The sequence below is a fragment of the Drosophila eugracilis genome, unplaced genomic scaffold, assembly GCF_018153835.1.
Source record: "Drosophila eugracilis isolate 14026-0451.02 unplaced genomic scaffold, ASM1815383v1 contig_2167, whole genome shotgun sequence".
Classification (NCBI taxonomy): domain Eukaryota; kingdom Metazoa; phylum Arthropoda; class Insecta; order Diptera; family Drosophilidae; genus Drosophila; species Drosophila eugracilis.
This window is the reverse complement of record NW_024573052.1, coordinates 2,523,231-2,546,084: the sequence shown is the minus strand read 5'-3', so window position 1 is coordinate 2,546,084 and position 22,854 is coordinate 2,523,231. Positions and strand designations below refer to the sequence as shown.

Sequence of the window (22,854 nt, the reverse complement as noted above, 5' to 3'; positions counted from 1 at the left end):
GAATTCTGTTTTGGGTCGGGAAAAGTTGATGGGAGCTCGTAAAATGCCAAGATCGACAGCGGACGTCACATAAACATAGCCAACCGGCTGCTAATATAGGGCACGAGTCCTAAAATCCTACAAGGACCCTTGGTTCCAGGATCCTAGCATCTGGGCAAATATTTGCCGAAGCTTCGGCTCGTAAATTGCCGCCTACACACAATGGGAATTTTTGGGACCAAGTACAAATCAAAGTGAAAGTAATGACCGATACCCCTGGACAGAGACATTAGGCTACTGTTTTTGTAGTCCCGAAGATCTTGGCTTCTGCTCCTGCCGTTTCCCGTTGGCAATTGTTCCACATTTTGGACAACACACGAGACAAATCTGGGCTAAGACACCTTGCGACGTCGCCGTGTGGGTTTCCTTTCTTTTCCCACTTTTTATTTTTACTGGTTCCTCGCCAGCTGTCCGTAGACCAGATCATTGTTAACAATATAGGCACATATACGAGTATATATGGGCAGAGGCAAAAAGCAAAGTCTGGCCAAACAACACAAAGGATCCATTCGACCAGGATTTACCTGCTTAGCAGAGCGACTCTATTCTTTCACCGGAAGAGCGAAGAGAGAAAGGAGCGAAGGGAGGTTCAACAGGAGGTTTTTTCTGGTTTTTAAGCGATTGCTCTTACCTTTCACTCAGCGCCTCCTGTCGGATGGTGGCTGAAACTCCGATCAGCTGAAGTCCTGAGATATAAGGAGAAATCCCTTTGGATAGAGCTCTCTAATCTGCTTGTTTCTCCCACGGGCTATATATAATAATTTTTAGTTCTAGTTGTTACCAAATGTAAACCTATATTTACAATTATCTAGACTGCTTATCTCTCATTTAACACAGTAATAAATCACACTATCGCGACACCCAAACTTGTTCACTTCACTTTCATTACTAATCGCTGGTTGCCTACTCTTCTTCAAATCCCTCTTGAATTCATTATCTTTTGCTTCCCCTTTACATACGTAAACATTACAACTTTCTCACCTAGTCCCCACTCGGCTCCCTAAAATAACTGGGGAATAGAGTAAATATACAATAACAAATAGTCATTCATTGATAGCTTCTCATATTCCTTATCTGATATTCTTTTCAGTTTCGTTGTTCCCACAGCCGAGATTCCGTTAGTCTGCCCACAACATCAATGCCAAAGAGAGTTTTGAACCACGTTTGCTATCACTACGCTCTCTTTGAACCGCTCTCTGGTGGTTGATTTTCCAATTTGTTTAACTTCGTGCGACCTTCGTGTCACTTCGGTCTTCGTACTTCTGCCAGAGCCTATGCCGAAGCGTACTCCTGGGCCGATCATCATTTCCGTTTCTGACCTCGTGCGAAGCAGACACGTGAACTGTAACTACGAAAACATAAAAATACCTTTGGCTGAATAACTATTTCGATTTTTTTTTGTGTGCAAAAGTTATTCTAAAAATTATTTGTGTTTGGACAAACTTGCAAAGATAACTTTCCCAGACCTAAGCAGTGCTGTAAATCAAGGTGTACTGTAGCGTAAGCCGAGTTGCAGTTCTTCAGGCGACCTAGTCGCAAGCAGATCAAGTTACCAGGTAAGTCCATACCCTACAACAAGTCATACAATACGGGCCTAGCAAAATGATCGATCCGCGTTCATCTAGGTCGATCGGTCGATAGATTGCTTGATAAGCTCGGTTTCCGAAACGCCGGCACAGCTGGAAGAAAAACAATCACAATCGCACCCATGAGGTAGCCGTGTTTGTCTTTGCTCTAGCTCTAATTTTAATTTAGCCAAAAGAAGGGAAGAAGAAGGGACGTAAGTCCCTAACCCCTAGAGACAGAGATCCAGATCCAGATCTCGGGGCCCACAAGCAAAAAAGGGGTGGTGCGTCCTCTAATACATTTAATTTGTTGCTGTGTGTTTTTTTCCCCTCAACTTCTTCTTTCTTATTTTTTTTTTTTTTTTTGTGCCACCCCAAGCTAATCCGCCGGGCACAAGTCACACACACACACATTCTTCGAAAGATCTTGGGCTGGAAAGAAAATATTTTTTTTGCTCGCCTTTACCGGCTGCCTTTCCTCGTGCAATTTCGCCCGGCTTTTCATCTTATTCTGGGGCTGGGGTGACGTTTATGGATTACACGAAAACCCATTTCCTATCTCACTCGCCGTGAGAGACAAAGGCCAGGATCTCTGGGAGGATTGCTTGAGGTCCCTTTCGGCTTTGCCGATTGCCGGTTGCCGCATTTTTGCAAAATGGCATCATTATGCTGGGGCGTAATTGTTGCACACACACATGCACATACATAGACAGATAAAAAGGATCGCAGACCATAAAGCATCCTTAAAAGACTCCTTGCCCAAAAGAACCCGCTCAATTTTATGGTTGGCAACCGCAGCGCAGAAATCTGTTAGGGAAATTAGCATAAGTTTAATTTCAATTTAAATGCAAACCTGAAATTCGCAAGGACAGCGAACCAAATGGAGGACCTGGCGAGGAACTCGTTTGCCGCAAAAACAATTTGCAAATTTCCTGCTTTGTCCTGTCTTGCACTTTGTTTGCCAGTGTGCCTCCTTCATTTGTTGCCTTTGCCTTACTGCCTCGTCGAAATTGTCTGGAAGAGTTCCCAAAAAAACCAAAGGACGGCAAAAACAGAAGAATGGGAATACAACCGAAACCAGATCGGAACCCGTCGCTCTGATCCCCTTGTTTGGCAGCCAGCTGCCAAGGACCAAGGCCCTAACCGAGCCTAACCGAACCGACCCGATTTGCCAACAAGATCCGGGAAATCATCCAGAAAAATCTATTCTATTTTTGCAGCAATCTGCCAAGAAATGTTCAGGATAAGGGCCAACATGCCAAGGAATTTGTAGAAATTAAATTACAGTTTTTAATCTGAATCGATTAAATAGATAATCAGGCTCTCTATATATCTCAATGATGGAGAATATTGACACGATTTTCTTAAACCTTTCCTAGATTTCCCTGTTTAATAATATATTTTGTTATTACTTTTTGATTTTTGCCAGTAGGGACATGCCAACCATGACACGGATGCATCGCCACTCCAGTTCCAGTGCCGTGGTAGAGGAGTCACGCAGTCGGCGGCGTGGAGTGGGCGTGGTGCAAGCAGCGGGAGACGCCAACAAGGAGAACTTTGGGGTGCACTTTATGAGCAGTCCCTTCGGCAATGCCAGTTTGATTGCCCTGCAGGATCTGAGCAATGTTCATGGAAAGAGTCCGCAGCGCAGGAGTTTCAGTGAAGGAAGTGGACCTAGGCAGGCTACGCCACAATTGGCGGCCCTGCGCTGTTTGCCACGCACCAACGGCGGAGCATTGGGAGCAGTTGCTCTCGAGGATTCGCAGCTATCGTCATCGCGAATGGGTGATACCACTTTGGATCGCATGCTGGATGCCATAATAGAATCGGCTAGGAAGGAAGTCAGGTGCACAAAACCATTGGCTACCACTGTTAATGGTTCTAGTGCCGCCACCACAACGGCCACCATTCTGGCGGATAACGGGGAGTGGAGCGAGACCAGCGTCCACGAAATGGAGGTGCGTACTCCCACCCACTTAAAGCGCCAGCGGGTGGTGCGGCGTAAGAACCCACACAAAACCTCCACCCAAACGCAGGCCCATCAAGTCAAGAAGGAGCAACTGCAGCTGATTCCCAGCACCAAACGCTGTCTGAGTTTCTCATCCAGTTCCGCATCGAGTGATTTGGATGACGATGAGCAGCAGGTGGCCAAGAGAAGTTCGCTGGCCTCCCCTGCGACCACTCCCCCGTCCCACAGTAGCAGCACCTCCCACAGCAGTGACAGTAACAGTAACAGTGGTGCTGACTTGGAATCAAGACAGCGGGGCAGCATCGATGTGAGCCTTTCATATAATGCCAAGGAGCAGCAACTCAATGTACATGGTGAGTTCCAAAGGTCCCAACCCGATATACATTCCCTTAAAAGGGATAAGATTTATAAAGACAGCTTTGATTATGATTCCTAGAAGGCAGCTTTAAAGACCTTTTAAATGTAAGAAAAGCTTTTCAGCCAGTCGGGCATATCTTTTACCTTTCACCTTTAAGCAAATAGAATTTATTATAGCCAATGAATTTAAGTCCTTGGGCAGGAGTAAGCCATCAAAGTAGGAAACAGTAGCCAAGGGCACAAAATATATATCTTGCAGACGCAACTCAATTTCGCTAAATAGGATTATCAGGGGAGTAGCCTGGCAGGGTTTTAAAATCCCTCATCCTGACCCGCATGCCCAAGAGATTCATTACAACCAACTCACCTGTTAATTGCTTTCTCCTTTCTCCACCTCACGCTGTTGCAGTGATTCGTTGTCGGGACTTGCAGCGTTCCCATGGCAGTGGAAATGGCAGCATTAATGCCTACGTCAAGGTGGCTCTGTCCGGAGGCAACCATCCACCCGGCTACAGTGGACACTCCTCCGGTGGAAGCATGAGCTCAGGCTATCAGCGTACTGCCGTCCATCGGCACTCGGGACGTCCGTATTTCGATCAGCGGTTCAACTTCCATGTTTCCAGTGGCGAGGAAACTACGGGCCAGTACCTTCAGTTGGCCGTGTGGCATCGGGATCGCCATTTAAAGTGAGTACGAGTACGGTCGAAAGCCAAGAAAACAACAAGAAAGTAACCCCTAGAAATTAAAGAGTGCACGTTAGGAAATGTATTGATTGTAAAGCTAGGTAAGGACGGTAAGAATCCTCTACAGGATTGCAGGTCCCTTAAAGTTCTCAACAAATGCCAGAAACCTATTTTAGGATATCCTAACTACTATTCAAGCAAATTGCATATAATAATTAATAATTATATCAAGCAATATAGTAATTTAACAGAATCAATAAGGGAAATTCCCTTGGTATCCTGTAAGAAGCTTACAATATTACCAGATACCAGACCCCCCAACTAATATCATGTTTTTGCGCGTGCCATCATCGTTCGCCTCGTCCTGTTGTAAGTCATTCACCCCTAAACGCTTATCGGGGGAAGTGCTGGAAGGGAATGGGATTGGGAGCCCTACTCCACAGACAGGCAAAAGACCAAGTCTGGTTAATTGTGGCGCTCTTCCTGGCCTCGTGGCACCTCCAGTGCCTTTCGCACTCCTAGTGCATTTCCTGCACATAAACAAGCGCTCGGCCCCTGTCCCCTGGATTTTCCAAAATTCCAGCGCTTGCGCAGTGGCTCGGGCACGCGACTTCCAGCGACTTTCCCAGGCTGACCTGCGCTGCTCACAGAGTTTTCCCGAGTTTTCCCAGCTCAGTTCCCGTTACTCAGTCCGAGTGGCAAGCTCGCGTGGAAAGCGACGAAAAACGGCGAACGACTGGCAACGTTCGAAAGCGCAGGAAATCGAGGAAAAGTAGGCCCAAAAAATTATATATCCTTGCGGGCCCTGAAAGGCTGCAATATCACTTTTTGTTTACCTTTTTTTCAAAGTGTCCTTAGTGTTTCGGAATATCCTAGTGCCCAAAGAAATATGCAACAAAAACTTATATAACTGTGTATGTGTGTGTGTGTGTGTATGTAAAGCATGGAAAGTGTAGCATAATTTTGAGCATGCTGCTAAACAAATTGCGAACAGGAAGTGGAAGTTCTGCGCGTACGCGTGTGTGTGCGTGTATGTGTGTGTAGGGCTCTGGAGTATCTGTTTGAGGACTTTTCGCAGCATGCTCGAAATTTAATTAAAATTCAAGGACATTCAGGAGCGGAGCACTCGAGAAATAATAATAAAAATGGTCAAGTGCTAAGTTTAATGCCAAATCGATGCTCGTGCTTAAGGCGATTATGCAATAATCACCAGCTCACGCACACTCACACACCCCCTTCTTGTTTGCCGTTCCTTTCCTTTCCTTTTTTGTTTCTTTGCTGTCAGCAGCTAATTGAAGTGGCCAACTAACTAAATGTACACCCGGGAACCATATCACCTATTCCATTTTCCTGCCTCACACGCACCTGCCTCTATTTGTTGGCCATGCATAATTTACCCTCAACTGAGTTGTGAAAATAGTGTAGGCCAAAAGAGGAACGTTTTAAGTCAATTTACAAAACGACTGGCCTCTGAATAATTTATGCCCAACTTTTCGGCACAAAGCGGAGGAGTGGTACGAGTACGAAAGTCCAACATTTTTAATGCACCTTCCAACTGACAGCTGCGATTGCAATCGCCTCGAAAACAAAAAAGGAAAAACACCAAGAATTATATGAAAGCCCCCGGACCCTGCAAGGAAAATCAATAAAAGTGACCCAAATACGCGCGCCAACTTCAGCTAAAGTGGCCAGTGGAAGAAGCAGCAGACAGAGCCTCAAGCCACTGTCATACCACCCACTGAGCCACCCACCCGTCAAACTGAACCACCCACTGGGCCAGCAACCCCCAACCACCATAGCAAATTGGCCGGGCCAAGCGCATTTCCGGGCCACATGTACGTACTTTGTGGCATGTAGAAATGTGGAATGTGGCAGCAGCTTAGGGCCGCTAATTGATTTATGTCACGTACGACCGGGAAAACTAGGTGCTAGCGGTTGGGGGTTACGAGGGGGCTTCTACGGATTGGATTGGATCAGCTGCGGGCGAGCCACCTTCACTCACTTATAAATAGACAATGTCCGTCAGACGTTGCAACGTGACGCAAACTGACCAAAATCGCTATTCGTATTATCCAAAAGCAGGGGCGAGGGGCCAAGGATTTCGGATTTCGGTGTACAACCAGGCCATAGACCATCTCAAACTCCCATCGCTATAAAATATTCAAAGGACCTCTTGAAACCGAGAAGTTTATTTAGAAAAAGGGTTTGCCATGTTAAGTTGGCCATCAAGAAGAAATGGTTAAGAAGGACACTTAAATAATCTTTTAGTGATAGGGAAAACCCTAAAGAACCAACACAGCTAACTAATTCGTTTACTTCCTTTGCAGACGCAGCGAGTTTCTGGGCTGCACCACCTTTCCACTGAATGAGCTAGTGCATCCGGATTCGGGCATCACGGCAGGATCCTACAAATTGCAGGCACAGGCATGTCCTCCGCCTAACAACCGCAATAGTCAAACAAAAGGCAACGCAGGCCAGGATCGGCAACGGGAAGCGGAAACGGAAGCGGTAGAGAATCGGAACCAGGAACATCAACTAGAGGACTCCCCTGCAGATATGGCAGCCGCCGCCACTGTCACTCCCCAAAAACCAGTAGTCCCTGGATCTGGGTCGGGCTCGAACTCAGCAGCTATGCCCTTGAACGATGAGGTGATCAGCATTAGCATCGATAGCATGGGCAAGGAGGATAGCCTGCTGCCTCAGCAGCCCCAGCAACCCATGAAGTTGAGCAAAAAGGCACTCCACCAGCGAGATGCCGACGAGAATCTGTTTCTGAGATTCCTGGAGCTGGATCCCCCAGCGGATGGCAATGCGAACAACACAACCCAGGCACAAACGACGGGCTCCCAAACTTCGGCTTCGAAAGCCAACGAGAGCAATGCCAATCACCTCAACAATGGGACATCCAGTGGCAGGAGACAGTCCACCATGCCACCTATCGCAGTAGGAGGAGGAGGAGCTGCTCGTCAGCATCAGGGACGAACGCCATTCACCATAACGAAAAGACTAACACGAACGGAGGAGCGGGGCTTTGGATTCTCAATAGTTTGGACCCATCCGCCGAGAGTGGAGAAAATCGAGGCGGGACTTTCGGCCGATCGATGTGGAATTCTGCCCGGCGACTATGTGATCTTTGTGGACAAGCACAATGTGGTCACGATGCCCGAGGCTGATGTTCTGAATTTGATACGATCGCAGGGTTCGTCCTTGACGTTGGAGATATTCAGAAGGTCAGGCGCGGGCGCCACAACAATCACGACGGACTTGGGCCAGAATAATGCCAATATGAGCACCAGATTGAGTGCAGCCGTGGGTTTGGGCAGCGAGGAGCACACGTTGGCCACCACCACCACCGGAACGACCACCGTGATGAGTCTGCAAAGAACCGCCAGTACGAGAATCCAGCCGGTGGGCAACAGTTTGAGCCGACCGGCCACCGCCTGCTCGGGAACCACTTCCTCCATCGAGGCGGCCAAAAGGAGGCTCCATCTGCCGCAGGTCACCTTCAGCAAGGAGGTAGGCAAAGGTGTCTTCGTCTAAGGATCACTTTTTTTATCCCTTTTTTCGTGTCTTTGTGTACATACGTATTTGTTAAGTTTAAGTGTCTAAGTTATCGCCATGCTGGCTATCGTTATTTTTATTTTTATTATTATTATTACTATTATTATATTATTTATCCTTTTTTTTGCCTAGCCGAGGCCTCTAATTTGTTTGAGAGTCCTTAAGCTCCCTGCGACCCCACAACGCTTGACAATAAACTTTTTTTTCAATCCCAAGTTTATGTTTTATTTGTCCACGTAACCCAACCCCTCCATACATGTCTAACTTTCTTTGCTTTCTTTAAGTCTATCTCATTGTGCCTTCCCCATTCCTATCAGCTCTCATTACTTTCAAGAACAACTAGCCTAACGATACCCCTTGAACCCTCTTACTGCCCCCAGTCGATTGTGCCCATTACGGACAACCGTAGGCGCTTTCTGCTCCAGCTGATTAGTCGGGAACAGAACTTCACGGCTGCCCTGCACTTCGGAGTGGATCGATTCGTACAGCCGCTGGTGGAGCGAAAGGATCTGATCTCGCCGAATGATCATCGTACTTTGTTCCAGAACATCGACGAGCTGCTAAGGATTGCGGAGGACATCCTGGAGCAATTGTGCAGCAGCGATCAGCAGGATCAGGAGCCACATATGAACTTTGCCTCGCGGGTCTATCTGTCCAAGACAACAGCGATCTGTGCGGCGTACAAGAAGTACTGCAACGGAATCAAGCGGGCGGATTGCGTTTTGGTCAATAAATCCCGACAGACGGGTTCCGAGTTTATAGCTTTCATCACTGAACCGGCGGTTCCACGTAAAAGACCCGACCTCACCATGTTTATCCATCGACCACTGCAACATTTTCGCGAGATCCTCAAGTTGATGCAGTTGCTCGCCGGCAACTGTCATGTGGATACTGAGGAGCACAAGAACTTCAGCACGGTTATCAACGAATTGCAGGCTGCTTATCGGGAGATCACTGTCAGCAGTGGTCTAATGGAACCGCTAGGTGAAGGTCGCCCACTGTTAACCCTCCAGGATCTGGAGTCCCGAATGGTCTTCACCAAATGCAAGCCTTTCACGTTGGCCGTTCAGGGTCGCCAATGGATCTTTGGTGGGGATTTGTCTCGTGTTGAGGGCCGCTCCGTGAAACCCTATTGGACTTTACTCTTCAGTGACATCATCGTCTTTGCCAAGGTCAGCCGGGATCGAGTCCTATTTATCACGGAAGAGCCCATACCCATCGCCAATGTGGTGGACTCTTGTTTTCACATGCGGAAGAAAAGTGAGTCCCGACTGTCCAATGTTCCACTTCCTGACTTTACATTCTATTTATTCTCCTTAGCCACCGAGTTCCGTCTCACCGTGGATCCCAACGGCCGTTTGGCGGAGAGTCCTACGGGCTACTGTGCCCCCGATCTCACCCGCACACCGAAACGTGGAGCCCGCCGCAAGAGCCTTATTTTGAGGGCACCTTCGCTGGAACTCAAGGCAGTCTGGCAGAATCTTCTCCAGCGGCAGATGTAAGTCATCCGTTTTAGGGGTAACACCAGCTACAAATCCTACTATTGGAGTTACGGTGGTGTAATCCTGGAAAGAAACCCATCGAGATAAACACTAATAACTTTTCTATCCCCCTAGATTCCTAGTGAATGCCGCACTGGGCTCCACGCCTTTGTCCAGTCCCTTGGACTCGCCGGATGTCCTTAACACCCTGGTGCCACTAAGCGATATTGGACTAACCACCGCCTCCATGGGGTCAATGAAGCTGCCCTCGTTGGACAGCATCCACCTGAAGCAGCAGCAGAAACAGCAGGTGCGTCTCTTTCGCAGCAAGCGTTTGGACAGCGGTGATTCCTACGAGAATCTTCAGCGGCTGGCCAGTGCTGTCCGGCACCACTGTGCCAGCACCACCACAAGCAGTGCCACCCAGACGCAGTCGCATCCCCAGCCGCCCCTTTGCACCACCTCGTTGCCCTCGCGCACCACTTCGCCAGCCCGAAACCACCATCCGGTTGGTCAAGGTCATGTGGGCGGTTCGGTTCCCAATGGAGTGGGTGTTGTTGGCCTTAACACGAATAGCTCGTGCTTGAGCAGCAACGCCAGCTTGATCCAAACCCAAACGCAGGTCCACACCCAGACCATAAATAGTTCTCAGGCCAATTCGCAGACACAGACCTCCGTTTTGTCCCTGTCCAGTTGCAAATGCCTAACGGCCATACCGGAGGTTACCACTGAACCACCCATGAATCCACATCCCTCCCAGAAACTCATGGAGTTTAGCCTGAGTTCAGTGGGTCGTTCTTTTATAGATGAATCCGGTGGGGTGGTTGGTGGTCAAGTCTCCTTGACGACTCCCGAAACACCCACACCCAATATTTCACCCACTACTTCGCAGCCCTGCAACTCGGACGCCTTCTCCAATGACTTTGTGGCAACCTCGGCAAGCGGGAAAGTAGCAAATATACCCCTAGCTGAATTCGGAGGCTCTTGGGATCTGCTAGAGCTGGACCTTCAGTTGCATGAGGTCAATTTGGATCCCTGCTACGACACTGATGTGGAAGAGTGCATCTTTTTGGGCGACGACGAGGACAGGGAGGGAATTGAGGGTCAGGGAAACGACGAGGACAGTGACGAGGAGGATAGCGTGGTGGTGGACGATCCCTTTGGCATGCTACCCACTAGACCAACGCCGCCGGATTCGCTGGACCTGTGATTTGACTTCTGGCTACAGTCAGACCCCGTTAACAGCCCCTTGCCGCACAATCTTTGAATCTCGACGAGCTTACTCAACTATGTTACCACTGATCTACCCAAGAACCATCTCTCTATCTCTCTATATATATATATATATACTATATATCCAGCTCAAACGCCGCTTTGCTCTGCTTTTGCCTCAGCTTTTGGCCAAGTTTCAGATACTCACAATGAAAACTTTTTCAGTATAGTGGCAGCCTCTCTACGGAAGATTGGGGATTGACTTTGCCAGGATATCAGAATGAGAAACCTAAAAAGTGAGGAGAAAAAAAACGAGAATATATCACCTGGATCTTGGCTAGGCTTTAGCCTTCTTCTTTTAAAAGTGATTTCATGCCTCAAAAGAGTCGAAGAGAGTTCCCCTGCTACTACTACTGCTTTTCTCGGAGACTTCTCTTGAGGTGGAAACTTTCCTTTACCGTAAATGTCAAACCAAATTCGATCCAGGTGACAAGCAATAATTGACTCTAATTGGGAGTGAGAAGTGACATTTATCCGTGGAAAAGTGTACATAGACATATAACCATCGCTCTCTAGACGTATGTATCTCTCTGTTGTGTGTTGTACATATATACTCGTGTGTTGACATCCATTGAGTACTCCTCCTTCCCGTATACATATGGTATTCGTTCCATCCAAGTCGATTCTGAATCGAGTGTAAATAGCAACGAACCGTTTGGACGAGAGCAGGGTCTAAGCTTCGATGAGGATTGTATGTGTGTACTTAGTAATGCTAGTACTTAGATCTTTTTAGCAATATATATGCGTATACATAGTATACACACCCTAGTTATAGCCATCTATATATATATATATATTAGCTAGTCAAATATACACAACACAGATGCAGAATCTGCGACATCGCAACTCCATCGGAGTTAGCGCTTTACAAAAGTTTTTAGCTTATAGACATACCTACAATATGCATATATATATGGATGTCCAGATACCTACTCACTATATTCGTACTAACCATTTGATTGATTAACTTCTTTGCCAATCCAACGGAAATCCAAAAGCAAAAACCCAAACCAACAAGTTAACCTTATACTAATGTTAAAAAAAGAAGCTTCCATTTTGTAGCCAAATTGAAAACCTATTGATTACTGTTATTGCTGTTGTTATCCTACATTAGCCTAGACCTAGTTTCAACCCAACTTCCCCCTATAGTCTCGACTCGGATCGGATCATCCTCGTACGCTAAGTTAAACCTTTAGCCAAATTTCTTGTAGTCTCGCTCGATTATTCGATTTAGCTTGTTAAGTTGAACTCGATTGGCCAAAAAAGAAAAAAAAAACCCAATTTAAATCAAAATCTAAATCAAAATTCAAATTCAAATCCAAATTGTATATACTCTACTTCCTTATATACAGACATCCTTATAAGTATTTACATATAGTATCCGTATCCGTATCCGTATCCGTGTGTATCTTCAAACTCTAACGAATCTTTGCTCAGTCGAAGGACTTTTGGCTGGATGGGAGCTTTGCTACTTTAATGTATCTGATTGATCCATCGATGTCAATTATCTATGACAAGCACTTTGTTGCCTTTGAAAGTCTATCTTCAGGTTACACACATACATATGTATAGTTACGAATAAGTATATGAATCAGCACTAGGATTGCCTTTGCACAGTGGGTCTCAGAAGTAGTTTCTTGAACATTTTTCTTAGATAAAATCTCTTTCGATTTCTAGATACATTTTCCAACATCTTCTTTGAAATAATTTCTTAGATTTTCAATATTTTACCAACTCAAATTGTAGTGTTTTCATATCGTATTTAATAGTTTTCAATTTGTTTAACATTAGTTTTGCCTAACTTTTGAAGTTAAAATAACTTTTTTTTTTTTTTTGTAATGAAATTTGTAATTTTGGTCCCATAGTGCAGAGTCAGTTTGGTGCTAAAGCCATCCAGCCAGGAGGTTTAGTTTATCGTGCCCACACATACTAATACACAAACACACTTCGCACACAGACATCTATTTGCAAATTTGATCTACTTGTTGAATATCAAGCATACGCCGCGTTGTCTTTTGCGGTTACGTTTTTTGTGTGTGCCTTGAGCCATAAACAACAACTTTCTATACACATTTACACACAATATATATATATATACCTAATATTTAGATTCATGTTCATATTCTGTAAAACTTATGTACGTCTAGAAGTTTTCGATTTATTGTTTTTCGACATTTTACATAAGACGAGAGGATCGAGAATCGAGAATCGACCGTTTGAAATTGAGATTGCGAAGAGAAACGATGAAATCGAATAATAATAAAAACCAAATGATTCTTTGACTAAAAACGCTTGTGATGTTCTTTTTATTTCACTTCCAAACAAGAAAAAGAAAAAGAAAAGAGAAGAAAAACAAAGGAAAAACCAGTAAATTCAAACCATGTAGAAACCCACCGAGCACTCACTGAATTACCATATAGCTCCGCATAAGCAGATCCTGGTTAATCCACCGATCCGCAGAAAAACAAAAAAAACCAAAACAACAATCTTTTTTTTTTCGGAAACCAAGAATGAAAAAAAAAAAAGAAAAACAATCAAAAAACCAAAATTGATAAATTAAAAATTGTGATGGACTCAATTTTAGTTTTAAGTTCGAATTGCTTCTTCCTATTCTTGAAACCTTTTTCAACTTCAATTGCTTATTAGTTGTTCGTTGTGTGTCTGTAACCGCTTTCGTTAACCGTTGTCTTTTGTCCTATATATAATATATATAGATATATATATTGTATATATATATATATATGTATATATCGTAAAGTCCCCAAGTCCCTTTTAACCCGTACTCCATTGTTAGCCAAAAGCAAGCGTTTTTAATCAAAGATGGACCGAGATTATTGTTTCCGTTTCGTTTCACCGCTTCGCCAAAAAAAAAGCTCAAAAGTTACCTCAGCTAGAGACATGGCCCAAAAGCAAAGCAAAACCAAACACAAAGCAAGGCCCGAGCAAAGCCAAAGCAAAAGCAAACAGAAAATGAGCCCATCACAAATTTTAATTTGCCAAACGATAGGCGGGTGGCAGTGTGTGGTGCTGGTGGTGGTGGTGGAGTGGTGGTTAGAGCAGCTCAAGGTCACGATGTCCAGGTCCAGGTAACGTATTATTTACATTATCGGATCTTTTCCAGCAGCGCAGCAGCAATTCCCACGGCCATGCCCACTCTGCCGGCGGAGAAGCCACCGAAAGATCTGCGGATCGCTGCCACGGTCACGGCCACAGCCGTGGTGTCCATGGTGGTCATGTGGAGCAGATCGAGCTGCTGATCGACGAGAAGTGTCGCATTCTTAACAAGACTGGCACACCCAAGTCGAGTGCCTTGCACCTGGCCAACTGGATGAAGGGCCAGCTGGACAAGCAACAGCAACAGGCTCGGCTAGCGGCCATTGCGCGATCCCAGGAGAATGTAAGTGCCGAAGATGAGCAGCTGATCTTCAACAGCGACAGCGAACAGGACGAAAGGATCACCTACTGGACCCGTCAGCAGCTGGAGAAACGCACCAAGGAGCTGAATCTGGCCAAGGAGAATGGCGGCCTATCGGCGAAGCCCAATTTCGGGGGCAAACGATTGAGCGGCGTCGAGGAACTAAGCATGAGTGCCACCTCGGATATATACTCCACATCGGAGGCGGAGGGCGTCACCAGTGTGATCAGTCAGTCGCACAGCACCACATCGGACAGCCAGGTATTTCTTTCCTTATCTCTCCTCATTATTAAGGAAAACTCATAACTATAGCTAAAATATCTGCCTGCTTACAAGTAGCTTTCCATGCTAACCCTGCTCTTTCTCCCCAACTTTATCCCATCTGCTACTTCCGCTCCACTGCCAGATAACCGTACGCTCGAGTCCCATTGTCCTGGACAAGCTGGCCGTTTGCCGTCATTGTCACAAGAATTGCCAGCAGAGCGGGCCGGGCGGAGCTCGTGCTGGCAGCGGAGGCGGGGTCAATAACTCCAGTTCCACGCCCGTCCTGCTCTGCAATTCCCTGAAGGTCCAGCACAGCCAATCCTCGCCAAATCGCTGTTGCAAGCTCAACAATGGCATTGCGGGCTCCGTGGATTTGGCCAATACGAAAATGAGCAATCGGACAGGAACCGGTAGCGTGACCAGCATGTCCAGTAGCACCATAACGGGGGAGCTGTCCTCCAAGGTGGTGGCCAGTAGCAGTCGCCGGGAGACCGGTGACACCGAAAGCGACGTCGCCCAACTGATAACCGATGAAATTTCCCAATCGCAATCAGAGGCCACGGATGACAGCGTCGGTGCGATGCCCAACAGTAGTAGCAGCGCCGGTGAGGGGATCCCAACCAGCATCGGCTCCCAGCTACGTCATCTAGATCCACCAGTCTCAGCTTCATCCTTGCCCAATGGTCACTGCTCGGCCGGCGGTGGTGGTGGTGGTGGCGGCTCGCCAAAACCGCTGCCGCCACCACGACGCACCCGCATTGTGGCCCAAATGTGCCAGGAACCAATCAGGCCAAAGGCCAACCAGCAGGTCAAGGCCATTGTTACCTTTACGGAGACAGCCAGGATAATGCGAAGCAGTCCGACGAAAGGATCGGGATCCGGCTCGGGCTCGGTGGGTGGTTCCCCCGCCAAATATACCGCCTGCCATTGCCGCTGCACTCCAGAGGACTTTACCAATGCCCAGCTTTCTCCGGACAAAATGGAGCATCAGACCTGTAAGCTACTGGAGTCACCGAAACAAACGGCCACCACTCTGCAGCAGAAACAGGAGGACGAGCAGTTGTCCCTGATGCTCATTGGCTTGGCTCAATTTGCTCCAGCAGCCAAGCTTTGTGGACAGGAAAGGATCTCGAAAGAGGAAAATAGTACACCCACGATATCAGTAGTTCCACCCACTCCCGATTCGGTACTCACTAAGACCAGCACTCATGTCTGGGACAACAGTGGTTGCTCCTCGAATGGCGGGGGAACGTCCACCACCAGCACCGCCACCACAACAACCAAACAGCCCAGGCAGGCTATCATTGAAAACATACCAGAGGACTCGTGTGACGAGTCCCCTTTGGATGAGGAACCACCCTATCGACCCATGAGCAGTGCTCTCCGGCGATTTGGCACCATGTCCAGTCTAGAGAAGTTACCCTCCGATGACCGAATGGATGAAGGCGATGAGCTGGACGACGATTTAGAACCCTTTACACCAAATGGCCACGATGACTATGGTCCCCAAAACGAGGAAGAGGACGAAGAAGATGCCGGTTCGGAACGAGCTTTAGTGCAAAACGATTTGGGGGCATCGAGTTCATCGGGAGTTATGGTCAACGGCGAAGTCCTGGCCAGTGGAGCGTGGACAAATCGAGCGGGTGCCTATGTCACCGACAAGATGTCCTTTTTCGAGGAGTCGCGGGCCTTCATAGATAAATATTTGGGTCGCTGGAATGCTGGCGATACGCAGCAGCAGCAGCAGCAACAGGGCACAGCCTCGGAGACGGATGAGCAGATGGACGAGTGTACTTCGGGAGCCACTAGTGGTGAAGAGGTTTGGGGCACGCCCACCAGTGGCGGGGATAACGATGATCAGGACATGCAGCTCATTAATTCGGAGAACACGCATTCGGTGAGTTTCTTTACATTCGAAATGTATTTATGATGATAAGGATTATTTTTATATAGTCGCCTACGAAGTCGAGCACCTCTTTGAATGACGACGATGACACGGAACTAATGATGGACGAGCTGCTGATGGCACCACCGATGACGGCTAGCACGATCCGAGGACTATTGCCACGGTATGTAGGGTTTGAGGGAGAATTCCGGATTGATTTGGCAATCGGAAACCCAAAGACACACCCACCGATAATCACACACAGCTGGTAGAGAAACCCTAGGCAGTCGTTCTCTAACTGTTAAACACCATAACGAGTATCTCGACATATATTATATATCTACCATAAATTAGTATAGCTTAGTCTAGTGCCTCCATTGATCCTACTGTTAATAAGAATACGAATTTTCTTTTTTTTTTGTGTACTTCTTTGGAAACTTTCTTTCGTAGCTTTTACAGGTGTTTATTCTATCCTTTCCATTCGTTTCACACACAAACACACACACCCATACGTATATCACCCAATCCAAAATTCAATTCGATCCAATGCCATATAATGTATCTCTATCTGTAACCACTATATATCCTTATAACTAGTATTGCTCACTCATTTGCCGGCTAGTCCTAGATCTAGTCATAGACATAGTCAGGTCGATAACGAGCGAGAGGGATCATACCTATGTAGCTTAACCCTCTTAAACTTACATACGTATATATCTTTTTACCAACGTATATATATATATATAACTTGAACTAAGTTTTGATCATTCGAAATTTGATATATCATTTACGCCATCGACACTCAATCAATCAACACATCGATCGACTTTTGCTAAATTCCAATTGAAATTCGTTTGCATACGCCATACACACGTATTATCGAAATCGTATATCGTATATCGTATCCGTATCCGTAACCGTATCCGTATATCGACGTAGACGTCGCCTTGAGCCCCTTTTTGAGGAGGAGACGGAGAGCGACGAAGAGAAGACTCAGCAGGACAGCGATGACGTCAAAAAGGTGGGTCGTTATTACAGCAAATCCCGACACAAGCCCCAAAACCAAAAAAAAAATATCGAAATGCAACCGTGTTCTGTGCTCGCGTTTCCGCATTTAAGCATTTCCGCTGCATGGCAAACTACACTGTACAGTGGACACTGAACTGTACGCAGGCACCGAAAAAGAGCGAGACGGAGAGATAAGTCTGCTTGGCAGGGATTATCTTCCATCTGCTTGAAAACTTTAGATATTATCCACCTGCATGTAGCCCCCCAATCACTCAACGAACTAACCTTGAACCTTGAATTGACCTTGGTTTGTCTCTTTATATTTTGTCTGTACTTTCATAAACCATCATCGACTGCAACTCATCTTCATCTTCATCGATTAACCATCATCACCATCAACCAATCAATCAATCAATCAATCAATCACGCTAACATCTTTTGACATTGTATGTAAACTGTACTCCTTTTGCCTATATGCTCATTGTGTTCGTAAATCGTTGTTGCTAAATACAAATACTTGTACTTGCATAGAAGGTCGTAGTGAAATTAGTGAAGCTTTAGCCCATCCTGCAATACTGCGAGCTCATCAACATCACACGTCCGGACAAGATTGACGTACAGCCACCAACACAACAGGACCACCACCCACAGCCTCCTCCGTACTAACCCTAATCGTACCGATCCGATCTTGCTATCGAAATTCCGTACTGTTAACGAACCAAACAATCACATCCTCCTCATCTTCATTCCATGTCGAACGGCGCCAACCGCTAGCAGGAATTTCTATCCCAACCAGAATTGATTAGTTGAATTCTATTCCCAACAATTGGTAGGGGGAAGCAACGACCAATGGCCACTACCTAGAGGATTCGGCTGGAAGTTCAAGCGACAGCGAGGCGGCGCCACCAGTCCCACCACTAGCTCCTCGGCCAGTGGTGCCGGATCGGGAGGAGGATCCGTCGGTGGAGGACCTGGAGGAGGATCCAGCGGCGGAGGACCAGGAAGACACGCACTCCAGCGTGGAGCGTCTACTTCCGAATCTGGCCACGAGTGCGATGGGGCCGCGTCCCTTGCTCACCACCCGATTGCTGCCCACCACGGCCATCGATCCTCAGCCGCCGGCACCGCTGGTGGCCTCATCCTGCGAGTATCTGCTCGATCAGCGCCCCTCGAGCGGCACAGGACGCGACCCCGTCGCCGGGAACAGCAGCACCACCACGACGCCATCCACTCGGCGGGCGCCTCCGTCTCCGGTGAAGCCAGCAGTGATGCCGATCGTGACGATGACGACGACGACGATGACGACGACGATGAGGACGATGACGACGACGACGCCGAGTCGAGCTCCCTCATCGATTACTACAACAACCAGCAGCGCGAGCGGCACTACGAACTCCGGCGGCAGAGCCAGCGGCAGGCCTCCGAGATTTGTACCGCCGCCGCCACCTCCGCGTCGCTTGCTCCTCACGCAGACCGATCTAAGCGCTGCTCAGGCCAAAATGGTAAGCAACCGGTGTGTTTAGAGTTCTAATCTTTAACTGTTATCCCTTTCAGGAGCCACCTCCAAAAAAATCTGGCGCTACTGCTGACAGTGGCTGCTCGGCGGTTGTCGGCGCCGCCGCCAGCGTTTCGGACCCAATCGCTACCGGGTCAAGGACAACACTGAGTACCAGCAGCTCGGTGGCGTTGGCCCAAAAACGACCGTCATCAACGATAATCGAGACCTGCCTGCTGGGGGCACCCAGGCCCGCCTCAGCCACTTCATCAGCAACAGTCTCGAGGACGGCAAATCCGATCCACCAGAGTCCCACCACCCTTCGTCATCAACCCCGTTCGAAGGGGCAGCAGAGCAGCCCAGCTGCAGTGGCTCTGTCACCGCCGGCGGCACCACCAGACACACCCGCTGCCCCAGTGCCCCACGCTGGATGCGGCCTAAGCCCAAGGCTGGAAATGCGGCTGGCCCTCAATCACGACATCCTAGGGGACGAGGACTTGATCTGCTACGAGCCTGGTCCCGATCTAACAACTATTCTGGGGTGAGTAGAGAATACCAGGATGGGAATCAGTGGAGGTTAAGGATTCATCTAATCCCTTATGCAGGCACGACCTCTCCACATTTCATCGTCTGACGGGTCGCGATTTATTGAGTCGTTCAGCCACGAACAGGGTGCAGCCAAAAGAGGCTGTCATATCGTACTCTCAACATCGCAACTCAAAGATGGACACCCCGACGGTGAACCGCCGGCCCCGCCCCCTCTCAGCGGGCGCCTTGGGCGGCTCGGCCAGCAACAACAACAATCACAGTCGCAGCAGCAGCAGTCACGGCAGCAGTCCGCTCGCCGGTGGTTTAACCCGTGCCGCCGCCGAACCAATGGGTCATCTGCACCAAGCGGTTCAAGGTGGTGGATCTGTTGGTCGAGTCGTCGGCGGGAACGGAAACGCCGGCGACAACAGCATCGGCTCCAGCTCCAACAAAGGCGGGAACAAATTAGGCGATCTGGAAATCTTAGCGAGACGAGAGAAGATATACTCCATGTCTCAATCGAGGAGTGGCTGTCGAGTCAAGGAGACGACGTCCACGACCACTCTGGTGACCATGGCTACGGAGATGCGTTCGGGGATGGATTCGGAGAAGCGCGACTCTTCCTGGCCCAAACGAGCAGCTGCAGCAGCCTCTCTGACGAGGACGAGGAGTACTACTTCGATGGACGGAGCGGCAGCCATCAGTACCACAACCACAACAACAATGACTGAGGAGGCATTCCTCGAGACCGAAGTGGGCAGATCTAAGCGATTGTGAGTCGGCTTTAAGGCTATATATATGTTATATATATATATTCAATATTTAATCGATCTGCAGAATCAACTTTATAAAGCGTCGCAACTCCGAGATTACAGCCAGTAGCACCAGCAGCACCCCCAACTTCTCCGACGGCGCCTTTGGCGAACAGCCACATCCGAGCCACAGCCAGAGCAGCCTTCATCTCCAGAAGCTGCCGCCAGGCCAGTCGCAGGCCCAGGACTCAGTGGAGATGGCACAGATGTCGCCACGCAAGGATAACGTAAGTTATAAAGATAACTTTTATATCTCCTAACCCAAAGTTATTCACTTTGACTTTAGGACAAGCCATCACTGAACCGCCGCCTGTGGAAGCAGATCATCAAACGCCGACGCACCAACTCCGTGTCCCAAATAGTCGCAGGCTAGGGAATCACCACTTGACCCACTTTGTCCCTTCTGTTACTGTTTTTCTAACTGTGTTGTGTGGGTAGATTTTAGCTAAGTATCAAAAGAGCCTCGATTAACGATTAACGATTACCGATGAGCAATGATAAATGATCGATAAGCGATGTTAGATAACAATTTGCACGGGGCAGCCCAACCATATCACGGTGATCGTAACGGGCTGTCTCACCGAAAGAACTGGCTAAATGCAAAACCAAACACTTAGTAATATGTTAAGATTTTTGATACGACTTTGTAGCTAGCGAATCCCCCGGATCGCAACGATTCCGGGCAGCTCTAGGCGTCCAATTGCGTCCAAAACAAACAAAAAAAACGATAAGCGATAAGCGATTAAAACGATTTTTAATCGATATAAAAATCGATTCTCCTGCCAGCAGAGCCAAGGTGGCAGAACCGAGTCCCAGCCAAATAAGATATAGACAACGATATAGCCAGCCAGTCAGTCAGTCAGTCTCTGTCAGTCTCTGTCAGTTGGTAATATTGGGCACACTCTCACTCACTCTCACTCACTCGAAAATAGAAATTTTAGCCATTAAAAGAAAAAGGAAAGGAAAAACATAACACTTGCAGTCCAGCCAAATGAATTAGGATCTAGAGGAGTTCGTACACTGACTATTTTTTTTAGAGATCATGATTATGTCTTAAAGCTTAGCAGTTTCGGGTTTATGTTGCGGGATCGAGACGGTGAAATTGCCTTACGAATTCAATGAACTATTGTATGGATAGCTTAGCGTAGTTCGAGTAGTCTTTATACACATAACATTTACAGCCTCAGCAGTTAGTAGTAGTAGTAGTAGTAGTAGTACATAATATGTGTGGTATGTCGTTAGTTGTCGGTCGTAATACAATTTTTAGTACTTAAATTCCACGTTTTCTCAACTATTTACAAATGGAAATTTTTGCATCAGTTAGATCTTATATAAATATATAGGGAATCTTGGTAGTTCATTTCACATTGAAATTTATATTGGAATTGGAATTGGAATTAGAATTGAAATTGAAATCGGAATCGGAATAGGAATCTGAATTGAGGAAACGAAAATTGTTTAGCTCAGCGCTGAGTTTGAGCTAGGGAAAAACGCTAACAAATTATACGAATTAATAACAAACGAGATCAAGTACATTTATCAGCTTTAATAGAAAATCTAATATATATATATATATATATATATATATACATGGATCTAAATAGTTCTAGATATAGTTATATATAATTGACATATACGAATTACTTTTGAATAGTGAGTACGCGCGATCGAGTTATTAGGCATTTATCACTCGCATTCACTCACACACTCGAGGCATTCATTGATCCAGCCAGCACGTGAGATATTTAGCGATTTACTTTGTAAATTCAGATACACTCAAAGGCAAACACACTGAGATTTTATGGCTATTGAAGTAAGAACAGTAAGACAAAACATCCATTTGCGGAGTACATTGATTTTGTTGGTAGCAAAAGTAGAGGTCAGTAAAGAGTTTCTCTTGAAATTCGTTTAGAAATTCAATTATTTAATGAACTTATTTCAAAGGCAAGCAAGCGCAAGCATCCAAATAAATTCAATATACAATAAATCAATATCGAATACATCATCCTTGTCTTTTCTTACTTAACATATTTATATTCGAATATTTATATTTATATTTTTAGCGTGTGACAACGGCAAAGCAGCCGTTCAACGTGATCAATAGCTTAAATTGAGAACCGAGAACCTTGTGTTTCACTATCCACAGCTGAGAATACCCTTTCTTATTCTAGACCAAGTCAGAGTTTTACTTTAAAATGATTTCTGAATATAAAAGTTTTTGATTTTCAATATGATTTAATATCATTTTTTTGCACTAAAAACTAAACTTTGATGGCGATTTATTTCACGTATCTTAGATAATCATATTATACCCCCAACTTCAGTTAGTAAATTACTTTATTTGTCTCAGTTCTGTGTCAAAAGTGCAATGGGAGTACATTGGAAGGGTGCTCCTATGGAAAATGTTGGTCAAATTAATTGTAATTCCCGTGGAGCTGGGCTGGGCCCCGTGTGCGTGCGCCTGGTTAATGCACATTCCCAAGATCGGGGAGGTGGTGGGCTTTCGGGAGGGAGGTTGGT

The 22,854-nt window shown here is 46.8% G+C and overlaps 1 protein-coding gene and 1 long non-coding RNA gene across 8 annotated transcripts in view; one reads left to right on the top strand and one right to left on the bottom strand.

Annotated features, from left to right (window-relative positions):
* Positions 1–920, bottom strand: part of LOC108103301 — a 30,312-nt gene extending 29,392 nt beyond the window's left edge. Inside the window, exons 1-2 of one of the 2 annotated variants that reach the window (XR_001772215.2) lie at positions 842–920; positions 671–787 (exon numbers count right to left, since the gene is read on the bottom strand). This is a non-coding gene — a long non-coding RNA (uncharacterized LOC108103301). Of the gene's footprint in view, positions 1–670 lie in introns of both variants that reach the window. The other variant, XR_001772214.2, reaches the window with a different exon arrangement.
* A 419-nt stretch (positions 921–1,339) lies between these two features.
* Positions 1,340–22,339, top strand: LOC108103296. Of its 6 annotated transcripts, XM_017208715.1 has the most exons (18): positions 1,340–1,595; positions 3,034–3,926; positions 4,340–4,616; positions 5,285–5,389; positions 6,941–8,129; positions 8,555–9,434; positions 9,495–9,672; positions 9,791–9,965; positions 14,052–14,603; positions 14,749–16,503; positions 16,560–16,675; positions 16,942–16,950; positions 17,431–17,512; positions 18,333–19,001; positions 19,054–19,535; positions 19,600–20,295; positions 20,360–20,561; positions 20,621–22,339. In XM_017208715.1, exons 2-18 carry the CDS (start codon positions 3,041–3,043, stop codon positions 20,705–20,707), a joined length of 8,340 nt encoding a protein of 2,779 aa, XP_017064204.1. In that variant the 5' UTR covers positions 1,340–1,595; positions 3,034–3,040; the 3' UTR covers positions 20,708–22,339. The 6 variants fall into 6 exon arrangements, with proteins under 6 accessions (XP_017064204.1, XP_041674403.1, XP_017064198.1 ...); XM_041818469.1 differs by lacking the exons at positions 5,285–5,389; positions 16,942–16,950; XM_017208709.1 differs by lacking the exons at positions 5,285–5,389; positions 16,942–16,950 and having other exon boundaries at positions 14,049–14,603.
* The last annotated feature ends 515 nt before the right edge of the window (positions 22,340–22,854 follow it).